Here is a 19,860-nt window from a genome sequence, read left to right on the forward strand (position 1 = left end):
TATTTCTGCATTACTCCGCATTCAAATGGCTTGTGAGGAAGCTGATACAGTAAATTTCCTTGGTTATCCTGTGACCCTTCTTTTATTACAAAGGTACTCTATAACTGCTTCATTTGTAAAGACTGAACACTAGAATCGCGTGCATTTATATGGCTTCTCGTAGTGTAGCGCTTGTTGCAGAGTGAACAATAAGCCACTGGCACTAATGAGCCACATGAATAACGTAGAAAACCAATGCACAATCCGTTTATGTACAAACCATTGCTACTGTATAAATATCGGTAGCGATATCGGTCCTCCTGCTGTTCTGTACCGATACGGATATTGGTAAAAAATGCCATAATCGGTGGCCGATATTGTAGCCGATCCGATTATCGGTACACCTCTAATACTATACATAGCTCTCCATTATTGATAATACACAATGTATTATTAGTATACTTAATGAGTTAGTTTAGTCTTAATCAATTTGGTCACTTGTTAAGCCTTAAACATTAGAGAATACAGAATGTACACAAGACTTATCACATAATCTTATCATATATATCGGTGGGACATCCATTTCTAGGATTATTCTGTGGATAAACATGTAACCCATGCAATAATCTCTAAGGCAGAATCATGCCAGAGTGCATGTCTTAGTTGTTTAGGCAGTGGTCCATGTGGCTGGAGTTTCAATAGGAATACATACAAAGTATATGCAATTTATTTGCTATTCACAGTTGTAGCATTAGCTCTTATTACATGATTAGCATTATTAATTTTGCAGTTTAAATCTCTGATAAAAGTTGACTACTAAAACAAGTCTACTGCACTGTGGTCTGGACATTGTAGTAAGTATATGTGACTGGATTTTGGAAAATCAGCCACTTTGTCACATCTGACACCTCAAGTATTTATAGTTGAAATAAAACATTGCTAAGCACCAATCAATTTCACATTGAGTAAATTATTAGCCTGTACCTTGAATTACCAGAAAACCTTTGAAATATTTAAATAGCTACATATGTACTGCTATGGTAACACAGTAAAGTACTAAGTTCTATTAATTTCACGTGTGACAAAGTGGTTGATTTTCCAAAATCCGGTCGCATAAGTCCCAGCAAAGCCATGCTTCAAAGAGCATTATTGTTGATATACTCAAAGGAAGGTGTTTTTAAAACAAACAGCATGATATCTATATAAGCCAACTACAGTACAGCCTGAAACTTTAGTGAGATAGAAGGTACCATAGTTATATCATGACATTTGTAGAATATCTAGTTATTGACTGATGCTTGTCCTCAACTCTGCATTGGACTTGTTGACATTATGCTGTTTGATTGTGATGTAACTCCATAAGTATGCTAACAATATTTGCTGCTTCATGCTATCTGGACAATCGAGACTAATAATGATCTACAAATTGTTAATAATCTTGTTGAAATTGAAACAGGGAACTCTCTCTCATCAGGAATAATTTACCTACCAGAGGTCACTCAATCAAGTAACCATTTACAAGACTTAAAATATTCCTTTTATCCAGACACAATTAAATTGTGGAACAAAATTACCAGATATTATAATGAACTGAACAACACTACAGATCTAAATAACAGTTAGTATTGCTTGCACACATACCTCACTTTTATGTCGTTTACACTCACTTGTTGAGTTTTGTACATCACATATAATTAATCTATTAATCTGTATGTGCATGTGTTCTGCATAAATAGAAATAGTACCCGGTGGTAATGTATACAGCTGGTTACAGGTGCTGATGGTTAAACCCGACTAGTTCAGTCTTACAGAGTCAGTACACCTATGTTTCAGTTTAATACATAAGCGATGTGATTAAAAATAAGCCACTGTGTGTGTGTGTGTGTGGTAAAATAGCAGCTAGCTTATTCACTCATAACATTCAGACAACATACCAGTGTCCAGCCCAAGTTACGTGGTAATTGTTAAATGCATACATAATGTACAGTTAGTAAATCTATATAGTTATAATCAGAGACAAAAAGTTATTGAAGCTACTGCATGAATTAGCCAAGTCAACTCAAGCCACTTATACCTACTGTGTATACTCCTTAATATGATATTTGCTACTTACAAATAATGAAGCCATTAAAGTCTGTTTCACAGGTAAATCCGATGGGTTGTTGACACTGATTTCCTACAGTAGGGACAAGGTTTACCAGAGTTCTTAATTCTTGTGGCACATTCTTCACAGGTCTTGGCATGACCACAGGGCAAGAAAATACACTCAATTTTCTTGTCAAAGCAGATTTGACATAATCCTGAATTAGCAGAAGTATCATCATCATCATCTCTACCCTCACTAATCTTGACATTAATATTATTCTCCATTTCCTGTGATAATGACTCCTCGAAATATACACCAGAGGACTATAATATGAATATATACAAAATAACAACATTTCTAATTAAGTAGTTGTATTGTACAGTATTGCATTAGGATCCTTCACAATATTTAGTCATGCACATACAGCATAATCTATTAATCTTTGTACAAATCACTCTTATTTATCTGTAAAAGCAAGCTTGCATAGAATTCCTATATTGCTATAGGTAAGCTCTGTGGATTGGGGGGGGGGGGGGGGGGAGTTCAAAGGGTTCCATCCCCTTTTTGAAAGAGCTTCTCTTACTCGAGATACTCTAATAGAGCAGTCACAGTATTCTTAAGGGAAGCAGTGCAACAGGCTACGTGTGGAGTTATAAATAAGGAAATATAGTTGGTGAGGGTATCTATTTTCAGCAGGTGATGAGTCTTTGACTTACAGCTAGGCCGAGGTTGCAATTTCAGAGTGGAACCCCCCTTTAAAAATGTCTGGATCTGCCCCTGCTGGGGGAGCTTGTTTAGTGTGATGTAGGCATCTGAAATACATACAATGTGAGTTAGTCAATAACACATTTGTCTTTCAGAGACCAAGCAACAAATTTATACTGTATGTTTATTATCCTTAACAGTTAGTGTTTCTGGATTACACAGAAAATCTTTCTACCATATAATAGAGCTAGCTTTACTGAGAATTGACGTATAGGTGGTGGAAAGGAGGGAGGGAGGCTGAAGCCTCATCCTTGGTCTGCTGAGGAATGATCTCGCCAAAATCATTCTTCTGGAGTAGGCTGAAAACCATGAAAAAGACTGATACACTGTAATAGAACAGTCAAAATACCCTAATAGAGCAGTCAAAAACATGTTCCTAAAAGTAGTTCAAAACAAAGTTTACCTACATAGGGAATCAAAACCACTAACCCCTCTTACTTGAGAGTTGGTGTATTACCACTGTACCAAGTGTTTTCAAGGGATTTTTTGTACTGCTTCTGTTTGTTTATTAACCCTGTAGTCAACATTGTTTAAATACTTTCGAATAAAAAGTTTGTGTTTTACCATCAAATTGTGCATATAAATTAATTCTGGTGAAATTTTGAGACATAAAATGGCTACAGCTTCATACTCTGGTCAGCCCCCCTTCACATCAATCAACTATTTCCACTGCCATTGGATTGATGTGTACAGACAGTTGATCAGTTGACTATCTAATCAATGAAACCCATACAACTGCAAATGTGCCTAAGTGATGATTGAGTGAGTTCCACCACCTGTGCCTATACATACAAGCATTCTGAAGGTGTTCTGAAATCCCTGAAGGCTGTATTTACATACTCTAATGTTATTTTAGTTAATTATAAACTAAAAGTAAAGGTTTTTACTTTTAGTTATCTGAAACTAAAAGTACATATCACATAAAACTAATAGTACTTACATATTATAAAATTTGTTGTTTGTTTAAAACTAAAACTAAAGTACTTTGCTATGCCATATTGTAGAACAAAATGTATTGAAGATGGTAATGAAAACTAAAACTTAAACTAAAATTATAAAAATCTAGTAGCTATCTAAAACTATACCTAAAGTATATTAATGATAGTAACCAACTAATTATAGCTACTAAAACTAAAAGTCATTTGCATTACTAAAACAACACACTGTTAAAACTGAGGTGGTCATAACACTCAACTAACAGACACACTTTCAGGATATGGTGTGTGAAGCACACAAGACAAGCAGTGTGACTGTATATTGGTGTACATGACACTAAGATTTGTAAATGAAAAACTATTTAGATGATTCTAACGTTAAAAAATAGTTCTTTGGCATCCTTAATCATTTATAGGTAGTAGGATGCATAGAAAAGCATCAATTTATGTGCTATAAATAAACTCATTTTGTGCCAAGCCATTACATAGACACATGCACTACAATAAAATGTGTATTTGTGCATATGTTATGCTCTAAATGCTCTATGTTACGCTCTGTACATAGCATGCACTCCTGTGGTGTATGTGATGTGTAGGAGATGATAGTTGACATTTGCCTCATCAGTTATTAAATGTGAACCATCATCTACACATCACATACTCCACCGAAGTACATTGTATGCATATCACATTTAGAGTTCATCACATATGCACAAATACACATTTTATTGTAGTGACAGTTCAAGTCGATGAACAAAGCTGGTATTTCTGTATCAATAAAGTAATCAGTTTGCATTAACCAAGTGTAAATTTACTCTTGATTAACATTAACTCATAGAATTTCCATTGCCATCAGATTAATCCAGTCAACAGTAGAGAGATGAAAAATTTGTATACTGATGATCAGTGGGGCCCCGTACATATCTTAAGGTAGAACATGCAACCCTCAGTCAAGTGAAATTAAAACCCACAATCAAACCCCAGGCTTGGTGATATAGGTTTTATATACATTTTGAAACAACTGACTAATAGTGTTGTGTATACCATTTGTAGATTGTTGACATTCTAGGAATGTTACACCAACTGGAATGAACTGCAGATGATGTAATATTTCACAATAATACTATGAGTGGTTGACTCTGACAATAAAGCCGTCACATTCTACCCTTCCACTCCTGAATGCACAAGTGCTTTTTTTCAGATTTATATGTATGGTTACACTATTAGTGTGACTAATATGGTGTGCATACTATTCTTGTACAGTCCATTTCAGGTTGGTTGTCCACGTATGCCAAATGCAAAAATATCACGTGAATAGAAATAACCAATGAAATTTCACACCAGGTGGACGGCATTAGTTTAAGCTGAAGGCTGCTGGTCTCATTGGCTACTTTCAAGCATGTGACTTTTAACACTTTGTTTCTCTAGTCAACCAAGTGGAAATAAGATTGTAAGGATGTGCCAGTTTGGACAACAATATCACACCTGTGTTAGTGTGTTGTGACCACCACTGTACTTACAGTGCACTAACTCTAGAGAGCTACTTATACTAAGTACACTTAAGTACGAGTTTGAAAGTACTTGTACTTTACTTAAATACTTTCTTAATTACCCCACAATATTATTCTTAATGTAATAACACAAAATAGGTATTAGCAAAAATTCAACAACATATATGTGACCATCTCAGCGAAAACCCGTCTAGTTTGTACAATTTCCGAATTTCTTTGCATTTTCTCAGCATTATCTGCATGGTCCAAGGAATGGTTTACTAAAATTTTAGTTGATTATGGTGAGTAGTTTTGGAATTACAGTGCTAGATAGTAGGAAAAGCAAGGGAATTGATTTGTACAGTGACTATACTAAAAATAAACTATAGGCACTTACATTAGCAGTCATAACTTCTGTTCGGATTAGTCTACAAAGTTGGGATTTGGCTTAGAGTGTTCACCATGGATTGGCAGATCAGCCAAGGCGGTTTTATTGAAGAAACGGCGACAATTTTGTCTACTGCATCGTAAACAAACACACGTGACACACAAGCCATTGGGGCTACAGAAATGAAACAAAGAATTTGGAACTGCCCATGAGTAGGTGGATAAGATGGTATATATGTAGGTTTAATTAATTTTAATTAACTCTTCCTTTCCTGAGTAATGGCTTGATTAAACCTTGTGTATATTTTTCTTTGTAATACGCATAATTTCACCAATTTTTTTAAAATTACGTTTTTCTCAATACGCATACTTGTGCAAACTAGATAGGTTTTCGTTGAGACAGTCACATACTGTTTGTTAAAGTAAAAGGAAAAAATTAGGGCAACCTTTCTTGTTTTACTACTTTTTATTTCTTGTATCCCTAATCAAACCATAAAAAGAACACCCTCCAACATGTTGCTACTAAAAATCATCATAGAAATATCATATACAAGAGCAGAAGCCTGAATATTGAATCAAGAAAAATCATCTAAACTCAATTTTTGATCTGCCTGCCTGAGCACAGTCATAAGGCTACAGGCCAAATGAAGCAGTGCACAGCTACTATTTCACACCACAAAAAAAAAACAAATTCACTGGTGTCATGTGCTTCTTCTAATTCCAACAAGTGCCTGCCTTCAGCACTTCGTCTTTAAATATATCTTCAATTACATGGTCATCTTCTTCGTGGAATGAAACCATACCAAGGCATGTATCAACACTTCTCTTAGGGAGCATATTTAGATGCTACAAAAGTATTTGAAGCACTTATACAACTGTAAGAGGAAGTAGCTGCACTCAAACCATTTCATGGCACAGCCACACCCTTAAACAACCAGAACACGCTGCCACATCCTTGAGTGTAGTGGCCACACCTCTTAATGTTCTAGCTGAAACCAGCTGCAATTTTGAATTAACCACACTTCTTAATCTATTACGTAGCTCACCACCAGGGATATTGAGATACTCTAATAAAGCAGTCACAGCCACACGTGTACTGTATATTAATGGAGTCTAACAATAAAAGGTAGTGAAACAAGTGATATGAATGATGGCAGGTATTACAACATAGTCAAGTATATGTGGGAAAATCCCTACTTCAGATGGTAACATGCCAATAATTATAGGGATTCCCTACATAGCTATGTTGTAATAGCTACCAGTTGATAGCACAACCAGCTCATTGTGATTGGCACAGAATCAGTTAGTTACCTGCATGTGAAATTTGCAGAACACATCTTCAGACAAATTACCTACTGCATGCAATGAAATACAATGTCATACGATTTCACACTACTCGATGCTTTACTATACACATTATGAGGGAATTGTGTCATGTGAGCAAACATGGTTGTCATGGTGCTAGTATTGACTGCAGATTCTACGGCCAAGGAAGAGGTAACTAATTTAATTTTGGTATAAACTTGAAGTCTATGGACCCTCAATCCTTTAGTAGCACACTTTACTCGTGCACTACAGACTTAGGCCTGTAGGCTTATAGATTCCATACTGTACATATATAACTGTTATTTAAATAGCCAGCTGTGTGCACTTGTAATTGACAATCTAAGGAGAATGTCAATTTTGTTGATTAATTGCTAGAGCTTCTAAGTATGCTGTTCAGTCTTAATACCTAATAAATGGTCTGTGCTTAATACATGTACTCTAGCTAAAGAAAAGGGTATGATAGCTATCCCAAAGCCAGAAAGAACGAACTCGCTTATTACCAAAGACACTTGTTTCTATGACAATGATTAGCTAACCCAAAGAGGAAATATTCTACATTTAGTAGGCAAAGATCATTACCCAATCTCTACCTGAATATAGTACTTCTACGCTGTGGCTATCACTATTCAGTGGACTAAACTACTGGACTGACATATCTTTGGTTTTTGCACATTCTGTGATTGAGCCTTGCTAGCGGGCCTGCAACCTGCTTTTTTATTAGAACGCCAAATACTAAGCAGTGAAATTATTATGTGAAACTGTTTTCTACGGATTTTACTACTGTAAATTATGATCTATAGCTCACCTATATATCATGTTGCAAGAAATGTGATAGCAATGGTTAACTAGTGATAGAACTGCAAGCCCAAAAGTCTGTGTGATGCAATTCTAATAAATTCGGCCAGCTAGCATATGCTGCTATACATGGCAAGCACTCCTTATTTGTGTAATGATTATGTTCAGCAGATAGGAAATTGGATAGCTCGCATCTCCCTTCTAAGGATATCTTGAAGGATATTGTCAACTGGCAAGGATTAAGCATCACTGTCACAATCCCTGCAACATTCATGCACTCAGGGTAACCTGTTGCTTTACCTACAGCAGTAGCAATTTACAGTATCTTACACAGTAATGATTTTACTGATAACAATGTGTAGTGCTTATCCAGAATTAACAATTAGAGGTCATGCATGTAGTTAGCTATAGGGACTCAGCAAAAATTTTTATACCAATATACCAGGAAGGTATATCTCAGAAACACGCATTTACTTTCTACTAATTTGTACTGGTTTTTAATTTAGTCTACTACTAAGAGTAAATAAAAGAGAGTGTCTAACTCCAGTATGGGCCATTAAAAATGACAGCCACAAATCCTTCTGCATATTATAGTAAATTCACGCTTATGATATATGTGCTGATTGAGTGAGTTAGGAGGTGGTGACTTTTGAGTAGCCCCTTGAAAGTTAGTGTATGCAAGCCAAACGCATATTAACACTAGGGGTAAAACGAATATCAAACTTTAGGTATTTGAATATTCTTCAAATTAACGAACGAAGTAACGAATTATTCTTTAAGAATTTTTTGTATAATTAGGTGCTTGAAAGGGACAAAATCACTTTGATTATTGCTAAAACTTAATTAACACCCTTCCTGTAAATTCAAGGGAAGCCTGCGGACTTGTCAGGGGCGGCTCCAGGAGATTTCTGAGGTTTCTGGAAACCGGTCACATTCAGATCAAAATAGTCTAATAAAGCAGTCAATAAAGCTGTCATAGTATTCAGAGCAGCAGTGTAGAGAGCTATGTAGCAATAAGGATTTTATGTACTTTATCGGTGATATTAAATAATAGTTATACGGGAATAATGTGTAGTCTATGAAATTTATAAACCCGAAGGCCTGGGCTGTAGTGCATGAGTGAAGCGAGGGCACTAAGGGCCTGAGGGTTTATAATTTTCCGGCATAGACTCCACATTGTACCCGCATAACTGCTTTAGACTCTATTTCACATTACACTCAGATTACTTACCTCATCCACAGCTGTTTCTGCTGTAGGTTCAGCAAAAGCGGCTGGTTTTCTTGCGATAATACTAGCGTCATGGCAACTATGCATCCTCGCATGACAAAATAATAGTGCTCGTTAAATCACTGCACGTGAACAATGTATAGCAATTGGATAAATCTAGATTTTGAGCATATGTTATATTGTGCCTGAAGGTGTGGAGTACATTAGAAAACAAGGTGGGGTATATGAGATTTATTACCCACCCAAAACAGCCTAATGAGAGTCTAATAGTTAGTGGAGGGCCACCTTTGTGTTTTTGGTCTTCACCAAAAGTCTAGCTAGCTATGATTATGATTATGATGTGATTTGTGTTGAGGCTTAGAAGCCTGTACACCCATAAATTAGATGCAATAAACAAAAATTAACTATGAATATTATAATTATAATTATAAGTTTACGTTGGTCCAATACATAATGGGGTCCCCAAATTACATTTCCGTATTCTAATATTGGTCAAACTATTGATTTGTACAATCGTGACAGTACAAATTCTTTCAAATCAATAAAGCTTCTTTTCATACAAAACAATACCCTGTTCGCTTTCATAGCTACTTCAGAAGCATGTTGGTTGAACTTGAAATTCGCATCAAATATAATGCTCAAGTCCTTATGACAATTAACTGAGTCCAATGAGACACCATTACAGGTTTTTGCAATTGAATTTGTCGCCATTGCGATTGAATTTGTCCCGTTTGCAATTGAATTCGTTGGTTTTGCAACAGAATTCGTCCTGTTTGCAATTGAATTTGTCAGTTTTGCAATAGAATTTGTCAAGTTTGCATTACAATTCGTCATAAACAAAACAGCTCCAAGAAACCAACCGTTCATTAAGAGATGAACTATTTATGCCTTGGAGAGTTACACTTGAGACACTAGAAGGTAATTGGAGCTGGTAGTACATGAAGCTGATAGCTGTCTGACAAGTTAATTAACTTGCTCGCGAGTGACCACACCCATCGCGAATGGCATAGTAGAGTTTAGAATGTTGCTGGAGAGGTTGTAGAGGAAGAATTATTGCCTTATAAAGAGTTGTTTACTACTGCTATACTTGAACAAGTTCTTGTAGCAGCTGCTACACCATGTTTTCGTGTTTACAGCAGCTGCCAATCTTGTTACGGATGAATTTTTGTGCAAAAGTGATGAATTCTATTGCAAACGGGACACGAATTCAGTTGCAAAACCGACGAATTCAATTGCAAGCGGGACTAATTCAATTGCAAAAGCGACACATTAATTGCAAATGGGACGAATTCAATTGCAAAAACATGTAAGATAGTAGCCTCCAAAGCTGAGTGTGGTTCAACCAAAGTGAATCACTTTACATTTAGTAACATTGAAATTCAGTTGTCAAGCATCACACCATTTGGCTAGATTATCTATAGCATGTTCATGTTGAGCTGAATCCTCAAAAAGATTTAATAACTCATGGATGCAATTACACACGATCTTGAAATTTGACTGATTTGTAGTACTGTTTGACCCACTAAAAATATTTCAAAATCTTTTTCTTCAAATGTTTGACACAATATTTACAGCCAATCAAAAATTTCACAATACATTTCCTATGGGGAAGCCATATAATACAGTATCCATTACAGCCCTTTCCCGAACTTGTAATGGAGCCAAATTGTACATGTCTGTTGTTGACACCTTTGCTGTTACCAATAATCATCTGGTTGGCTGAAATGTTAACTCTGTTGAGAAAAAATGCACTTTTAATTTTTAGCTGTTTTTCAGGATTCAGCTCAACCTGAACATACTATAACCAGTTTGAAGTTGTACATGGTCTGCCAATGCAGAAATAGTTCGTATAAGCTTGGTATCGTCTGCAAATAAAAACACATGACTTGAGATGGATTCTGGCATATAATTAACATAAATAAGGAAGAGAAGAGGTCCTAGAATTGATCCTTGTGGAACACCACTCTTCACATCTTGCCAACATAATTTTCCCTGTTTAAAACAATGCACTGTCTCCTATTGGATAGAAATCCATCAATCCATGGATCCATCTAAGAAGGTTGCCTGTAATTCCATAACGTTCAATCTTATACAATAAACGTTTATGTGGCACACTATCAAAAGCTTTCTGCAGATCCATGTAAATAACATCAACAGGTACTCCTTGATCAAGTGATTTTGTTAAAATATCCAAAACATGAAGTAACTGGGTAGTGCACAAATGGCCCCTTAAAAAGCCAAATTGGTAAGATGTCAACATTATTGGAGTTTAGATGTTCTAGTATATTAGTTTTAATAATAGATTCCATAACCTTAACTACTGTAGATGTAAGACTGACAGGTCTATAATTACATGCAAGATGTTTACTTCTTTTCTTATAAATAGGGATGACAAAAGCAAATTTCCATTCTGATGGCAGAACACCAGACTGGAAAGACTTGTTAAATAAAATGGACAGTGGAACTGATAATTGGTCAGAAAATTCTTTGAATATACGTGGAGGCCAACCCTCCGGACCTGGAGATTTCTCTGTCTTCAGCCTATTAAATTCATCAAATACTACTGAAGCAGTTATTGTTATACTTTCCAACTTTGGTACTGAAGCTTCTGGATCTAGGGCTGGAAATCGGTTAAATTTTCATTTGTGAAAACACTTGCAAAAATATGAATTTAATAATTCAGCCTTCTCATGATCAGAGGTGGCTGCAGAACCATCAGGACGTTGTATACCAGATCCTGTTTTCATATTGGAGTTTACATAACACCAAAAACTTTCATGGATTCTTCCAATGTTAGAGACTAGATGTTGTTCATGAAATTTCTTGTTAGACGTTGAAGCTTATTTCTAGCTTCCTTAAAAGCTTTGTAATCATATGCTCTTGATAAGAAACCGGTCACCAAAAATCCTAACCTATATGCTTGTGGCTCTCATTTTTGGTGAACCATACTGGAGTTTAACTCTCTCTTTTATCATTCACTCTTGATACTACTACTACTACTACTACTACTACTACTACTAATAATAATAATAATAATAATAATACTGGGTATATTCACTGCAGGCACACATTGTAATTTAGTAAGGGAATGTACAGGATAGGAAATGAATATAATTAAAACCTGATATGAATAATGATTCAAAGCCACAAGTACCCTACAACAACCACATAATGACAAAAACCTGACTATGATTTATAGATCACTGTATATACAATATGACAAAAATTACTATTGTTGGTCAGATATTATTCATGGTGGCTCATGAAGCAACATTGATGGCATACGTACTGGAAGAGATGCTAGCTGCCACCATTAGTAAGGAGTAATTGTTGTAGAGCACAATAAACAGAACCTTCTTAGCATTTAGCATTTATTTATTATCAGTTTACCAAAAAAGATGCAGGTTCCCTAAGAGCCAAACCCAACCAGAGGAATATACAAAAACACAGTCCAATCCACTAAATAGTAATAGCATCTATATTATTAAAACTGCCATAAGAATTTGGATTTGTATTGCTCTCTGAGGTCAAAAATTAATGTTACTATATAATGCTGATGTTACAAGCTTATGCTAAAAGTTTATGCTAAAAGTTTATGCTACTAAAGTAGTCCAGAATGCAAATGATGAGAATTATTCACACACTAGCATTGGTACCTGCCCTATGTGCAGGACCATCTCCACATTAAACATTTTAATGCCACGAAGAGGGACTAAGCATTAAACACCAGCACTGCTAATGTAGCTATGTAGGGTACACGGTGATGTCACATTTTTTAAAGAGCATGAGGTTTTCTTATGTCATTAATGATGCAAAACACTAAAGTTTATTGTTTGTGGTTTTGACAGGAATGTAGTTTAATTATTCAGTGCATCTTCCCTACCAGTGACTTCAACGTGCTGTATAGAACAAACGAAACCTTAGCTGCTTTACATGAGAACTAATGCAACAATAATTAATATATTGGGAACCAAGCATAAATATTAGTGTCCTATATTTGCTGTGTAGCATGTATGTCGATAGTGCTTTAAAGTACATGATCCTTATGCAGTACATAATAATTTATAGTGAAGCATGCATGCAAGGCTAGCTAATTAGTTAAACTGCATGCGAGCTAAGGCAATTGTATACAGTATACTCTACATTACATACAGGTTGTGTACACACGGTACAGTTTCAGTTTCTACATTTTGATGTTTACCTTACCGACTGTCACAAAGAGAAATGAACTTGAGCATAATTTAAAGTCAACACAATTTGCAGTTATAGTTACTGCATGGCAAGCAAAAGTTCAGAACTTGTCCTATGCACTTTCAGTTCTGATGTTGCAGTGACACATATACCTCTTGCCATACAAAAACCCAGTTTTGAAACACCTGCAGTGTAATTGACCAATAAGGTAATGTATGAATCTTTAGAGTGAAAGCATGTAAGCAGGATAGTGAAACAGTTGTGCCAGGTCAGATGCAGTTCCTTGGTGTAAACTATGGATCTGCATGGTTCCAGTGTTATCATTTTTCAGATGCACAGTAGTATTTGTTCAATCATGCAAGCTGCCTATTACTACAGCAGTATTGAGGTAAGTCTGAACAAACAGTTTTTCATGTCAGTGCACACCTATGTGCTTAAAACAAAGATGTAGATATTCTGGATACTGGTGAAAGAAGCTTTTACCTACTCTAATACAACAAACTGGACCAACACACAGATGGACAAATATGTTGGCAATTTGTCTGCCCTGTCCCAAAAGTGCTATAAGAGTCCCTATTATGTGAGGTAATTCAGTGCCAGTGCTGAAAAACTGATCATAAGAGTTTGTAGATGAAGACTTGCATGGAACAGACAGAGCAAAAAGGTGCATCAAAAAGGTCCCAAAAGTGAAAAAAAAATTATGACCTAGGTGGGGATTGAACCCTGGCTGGTTATAATAACTTGGGGTTAAGAGGTGCACAAATCGCCACAGTTGTTTATCAGTGGTTTTGACAGGAATGTAGCTCAACTTTTCAGTGATCCTTCCCTACACCAGTGCGGCTTCATCGCCCTATAAAGAGCGAACAAAAGCACGTATTGATTTGCTACAACAACACTCGAGTTGCTCCCGCCTCGATACGTGCTTTGCATGCCAAGATATGATGAGCTAAAAGTCGTGTTTTAAAAAGGTGTTAACAAAAAGGTACTGAGTAGAAAGAAAAAAATCTGTCAACACTTGGATTTGAACCCACGACCTCTTACACGCTAGTCAGGCGTTCTACCACTCGAACAGTATGTGCTGTGGTTTTCAAAGGAATGTTGCTCAAGTTTTCTCTACACCTTGGCCTTCTACGCGCTGTAGAGACCGAAAGGAAGCACGCGTGAACTCGTGATAACAATCTTAGAGTAGGCGGATGATGAGCCCTTCATTATCAGCACAGACTATGTCGATTCGCGCCAAGTCTGGTGAGTAAGCAGCGTGAATGTCAGACAGACAGACAGACAGAATGCTGTTCAGCTTTATATATATAGATACTAGCATTGGTACCTGCCCTATGTGCAGGACCATCTCCACATTAAACATTTTAATGCCACGAAGAGGGACTAAGCATTAAACACCAGCACTGCTAATGTAGCTATGTAGGGTACATGGTGATGTCACATTTTTTAAAGAGCATGAGGTTTTCTTATGTCATTAATGATGCAAAACACTAAAGTTTATTGTTTGTTGTTTTGACAGGAATGTAGCTTAATTATTCAGTGCATCTTCCCTACCAGTGACTTCAACATGCTGTATAGAACAAACGAAACCTTTGCTGCTTTACATGAGAACTAATGCAACAATAATTAATATATTGGGAACCAAGCATAAATATTAGTGTCCTATATTTGCTGTGTAGCATGTATGTCGATAGTGCTTTAAAGTACATGATCCTTATGCAGTACATAATAATTTATAGTGAAGCATGCATGCAAGGCTAGCTAATTAGTTAAACTGCATGCGAGCTAAGGCAATTGCATATAGTATACCCTACATTACATACAGGTTGTGTACACACGGTACAGTTTCAGTTTCTACATTTTGATGTTTACCTTACCGACTGTCACAAAGAGAAATGAACTTGAGCATAATTTAAAGTCAACACAATTTGCAGTTATAGTTACTGCATGGCAAGCAAAAGTTCAGAACTTGTCCTATGCACTTTCAGTTCTGATGTTGCAGTGACACATATACCTCTTGCCATACAAAAAACCCAGTTTTGAAACACCTGCAGTGTAATTGACCAATAAGGTAATGTATGAATCTTTAGAGTGAAAGCATGTAAGCAGGATAGTGAAACAGTTGTGCCAGGTCAGATGCAGTTCCTCGGTGTAAACTATGGATCTGCATGGTTCCAGTATTATCATTTTTCAGATGCACAGTAGTATTTGTTCAATCATGCAAGCTGCCTATTACTACAGCAGTATTGAGGTAAGTCTGAACAAACAGTTTTTCATGTCAGTGCACACCTATGTGCTTAAAACAAAGATGTAGATATTCTGGATACTGGTGAAAGAAGCTTTTACCTACTCTAATACAACACACTGGACCGACACACAGATGGACAAATATGTTGGCAATTTGTCTGCCCTGTCCCAAAAGTGCTATAAGAGTCCCTATTATGTGAGGTAATTCAGTGCCAGTGCTGAAAAACTGATCATAAGAGTTTGTAGATGAAGACTTGCATGGAACAGATAGAGCAAAAAGGTGCATCAAAAAGGTCCCAAAAGTGAAAAAAAAAGTTATGACCTAGGCGGGGATTGAACCCTGGCTGGTTATAATAACTTGGGGTTAAGGGAGGTGCACAAATCGCCACAGTTGTTTATCAGTGGTTTTGACAGGAATGTAGCTCAACTTTTCAGTGATCCTTCCCTACACCAGTGCCTTCATCGCCCTATAAAGAGCGAACAAAAGCACGTATTGATTTGCTACAACAACACTCGAGTTGCCAGATGATGGGCGTTTAATTTCGCTAAAGTCCCGCCTCGATACGTGCTTTGCATGCCAAGATATGATGAGCTAAAAGTCGTGTTTTAAAAAGGTGTTCACAAAAAGGTACTGAGTAGAAAGAAAAAAAATCTGTCAACACGTGGATTTGAACCCACGACCTCTTACACGCTAGTCAGGCGTTCTACCACTTGAACAGTATGTGCTGTGGTTTTCAAAGGAATGTTGCTCAAGTCTTCTCTACACTTTGGCCTTCTACGCGCTATAGAGACCGAACGGAAGCACGCGTGAACTCGTGATAACAATCTTAGAGTAGGCGGATGATGAGCGCTTCATTATCAGCACAGACTATGTCGATTCGCGCCAAGTCTGGTGAGTAAGCAGCGTGACCGTCAGACAGACAGACAGACAGACAGACATTTTCAGCTTTATATATATATATAAGATAAGATAAGATATAAGATAAGATATAAGATATAAGATAAGATAAGATAGAAGATATAGATATAGATATAGGTAATTACAAATGATGTTTCATGTTATGTGTAACCATATCCTTAGTTAGTTCAAATTTTGTTCACAGATTAGACGATTAATCCTACAGAACTACTAAAACTTTCACGGCTGCTATGTAACTAATAAAACCTTGGTTGCTATAGTGAAATTCCAAATGCTGCAACAGCTGGAATATGCACCACTTAATTGCATTTAATTTGTCACATAATTTGTATCTACATTATGAACATGTACTATATTACTACTAACTCACCACAATCTGTTTGGAGTTTGATATAGTGTGCAACGATGTCATCATAGCATAGTCATCATTCTTCTGGCCAAGAGATTCAGTAGATAGAGCATCTTCACCAGATTCATTAACAATGTTATGAGGTGGATCAGATACCCAACTGGGAGGGTACAGTATTCCTGATGGTTGTCCTGGACTGTTGGGTGACTTTGCTTTAGATTTCCTAAGAATTTCCTTACTTGACTGAATTTGTATCCTATCCAATCCACTCTGTAATGTAACTGGTACTTCAACAGAACTCTCAGTAACTGAAGTGATGTTACCAAGACTTGATTGATAAAGGTGACCTTTGAGAAAACTGCATTCTGGGTTGTGTCTTCGATGCTCATCAATCACATTGTCAGTTTTCTCCCAATCCTGTAGGACCACATGACATGAGAAACACCTTACTACATCTCGACGAGCTATCATGTAAAATCCTGCCTCTGCTAACTCTTCTTTTGGTAGGACTCCACCCCAGTATTTAAATGATTGTAGTCTTGTAGCTTGGTCAGTGTAGTCTGGAAATTCTAGAGTGACAATTTCATTTGGAACATCAATTGAAAAGTCTGGAACATGAGATCTGTTAGGTTTTTCAAGAGTAGGTTTAGTTTTACTTGTTAATGTATGAAGAAAAGCACAACGAGGGTTACATCTCTGATGTACACTAAGAGGTATATCTCCTTTTAACCAGTTACGATATCTGACCCCACATTGGAAACACTGTACTAGAGATCCCTCCCCAGTGTATACAAACCCAACCCTGGCTAGTTGTTCTGGGTGGACTGATTCATTCAATGGCCATCCTACAAATGATTTTAACCTTTCTTCTTCCAATCTGTAATTTTCTACTGTGATAGGCAAATACATCTTTGAGTAATCATCACCTAATTCACTTCCTCTACTGGTGGCATAAGACAATCGTGATTCATCTAAACCAGTCACTACAGTGTGGATAGGTCTACTACTGAAAAGAGTTGAAGACTGTAATTGTAGTTGGCTGATACTTGCTGTTTGCCGAGGATTAAGAGGCTTAGAAGGAGCAACAACTGATTTGAGTTTTCCTTTTTCTCCTTTTATTACTTGTAGTTGTTGTCTGACAAATGAACAAGTAGGACTCTCCTCTTTGTGTCTCAGTAATGGATCCATTTGTTTAGTCCACCCATCAAGTTTGATGTTACAACTGAAGCAGAAGACAAGATCTTCCTGACCAGTATATACAAACCCTGCCTCTGACATTGAGTGAGCATTCACTGGTCCTTCCCATGGTGGAGGGAGTGTAAATGTCTTTGATCTGTCTTCCATCTGGTCATATTTAAGTTTTGTACCATTGGAAGGATCACTGAAGTGTGCAACACTTTTTGAACCATCTGATGGCAATTGCAACAAATGAGCACTTCTGCTATCACATTCAGCATTATATAAATATATTGATGTGCTTCTTTTTAAACAAGACATCGGTCCTTTCTCACAATAACTTTCACCTCACATACAACTACGGATACAAACATCAATTATAAAATTTAATCAAATACTTTATTAACAAATTATAGAATTATAGACATATAGCTTTTGACACACAGATTGTGTACAAGGTACACTAAATACGGAAATCTTGTATATGTAACACATGCCTTAATGCAGCACATTAATGATCTGACTGACATGTGCTCCTTCAAAGTCCAATGAGACCATCAGTTCAGGGAATTTAGTATCATTTAAAGTGGCAAAGGAAAGAAAAGAAGCCGATATCAAAATTATAAATTTCTTTAAATGACAAAAGTAGCTTTTGGCAATTACGCTATAAGTAAGCATGTATCCGGGGTAGTATCATGAAATAAAGAAAGTAAATGAGAATAGTGTAGATTACATGCTGTAGATCATAGATAACCACCAAATTGTACACTTTAGCAACAATGCTCTTGTAGCTCTTGGCAATACAATTGAACTCATTGCTGCTTGGTGAATGAGACATTAAGCTGTTTGCCCTGTAGTATTATTTTTACCAGTATCAAACATTGAATTCATTGTATTGTTGGCTACATAATATGCTTGCATGTCATCTTTGTGTAAACAAGTTGATGTTGTGCTACTTCTAAAAACTAGGTGCCATGCAGCTAGCTAACTCATCTGGAATTAACCAACTATGTATTACTATATTTATTGTTATAACCAATAGGGTTTTTGGTTATGCAATAATACATATTATTAGTGTGTAATTCTCATATTTTGCAATTCATGAAACTTTTGTACTTCTTTTTAATTACGTTGCTATGCACTGCTAAGGAAGTGCTTGTTAAACAAACTGCCTTTACCAAAATATTACGCACAGAAGTATCTTCTAAACTGCATGTGTTTATATCAAGTTTATGTTGTACTACTTCTGAAAACCAGGCACTGTGAAGCTTATATATCTGGAATTTAATCAACAACGTATAACTATTACATAGTATGCCATTTTTAACTAATAGCATTTAATGCATACATAATTATCAAATTAATAAAGTTATTGTGATTTAGTAATTAATAAATTATTTTGTAATTCTCTAATTATGTTGCTATGCACTGTTAAAGAAGTGCTTTCGAATAAACTACTTTATGCACAAAAGTGTACCTTCTTAAGGTTACGGGATACTGTGAACCCCACATGTACACTATCAATCATTTTTCATGATTAGGGGTTTGATTTTTCTTAAAGCATTGTTATCAAATATTTATGTATTCTTAACTTCTCATTAATCGACATGGAATTCAAATGTTGTTATGGAAACATGAGTTGTCCCCATGCCAATTAGTGAAAACTATGAACCGAAAATCAGACCAATGAAGAACCATGAGAACCTACTAACAATTCTAAGGTTTGAAGAACATCACTTGTGAGGGACTGACAAGAGGATTTGTGAATAATGTGTATAGTTGCTGAAATATGACTACAATATGGCCTAAAGCAAGACACTGTGGTCACAAAATTAATTTTTAAATTGATATCACAAGCACTAGAAACATTATTTCTAACAAATGGCTCCGTCAGGACCTAGACAAGAAGCCAAACTAATAGTCTATTTATAGAAAATGTTAACAACTAGTTTGACAGTCCCGATTTTTGGTTTAGGAAAATATTGCC

General features: G+C 36.3%; 1 protein-coding gene across 2 annotated transcripts in view; it reads right to left on the bottom strand.

The window, feature by feature from the left end:
- Window positions 1-1,893: 1,893 nt before the first annotated feature.
- LOC136257301 (baculoviral IAP repeat-containing protein 7-B-like) overlaps window positions 1,894-19,860 on the bottom strand; it is a 77,463-nt gene continuing 59,496 nt past the window's right edge. Inside the window, exons 3-4 of one of the 2 annotated variants that reach the window (XM_066050410.1) lie at window positions 16,719-17,695; window positions 1,894-2,388 (exon numbers count right to left, since the gene is read on the bottom strand). In XM_066050410.1, coding sequence (XP_065906482.1) covers window positions 2,119-2,388; window positions 16,719-17,695 — 1,247 coding nt within the window. In that variant the 3' untranslated portion in view covers window positions 1,894-2,118. Of the gene's footprint in view, window positions 2,389-16,718; window positions 18,232-19,860 lie in introns of both variants that reach the window. The other variant, XM_066050409.1, reaches the window with a different exon arrangement.

Source organism: Dysidea avara, chromosome 6, assembly GCF_963678975.1.
Source record: "Dysidea avara chromosome 6, odDysAvar1.4, whole genome shotgun sequence".
NCBI lineage: Eukaryota > Metazoa > Porifera > Demospongiae > Dictyoceratida > Dysideidae > Dysidea > Dysidea avara.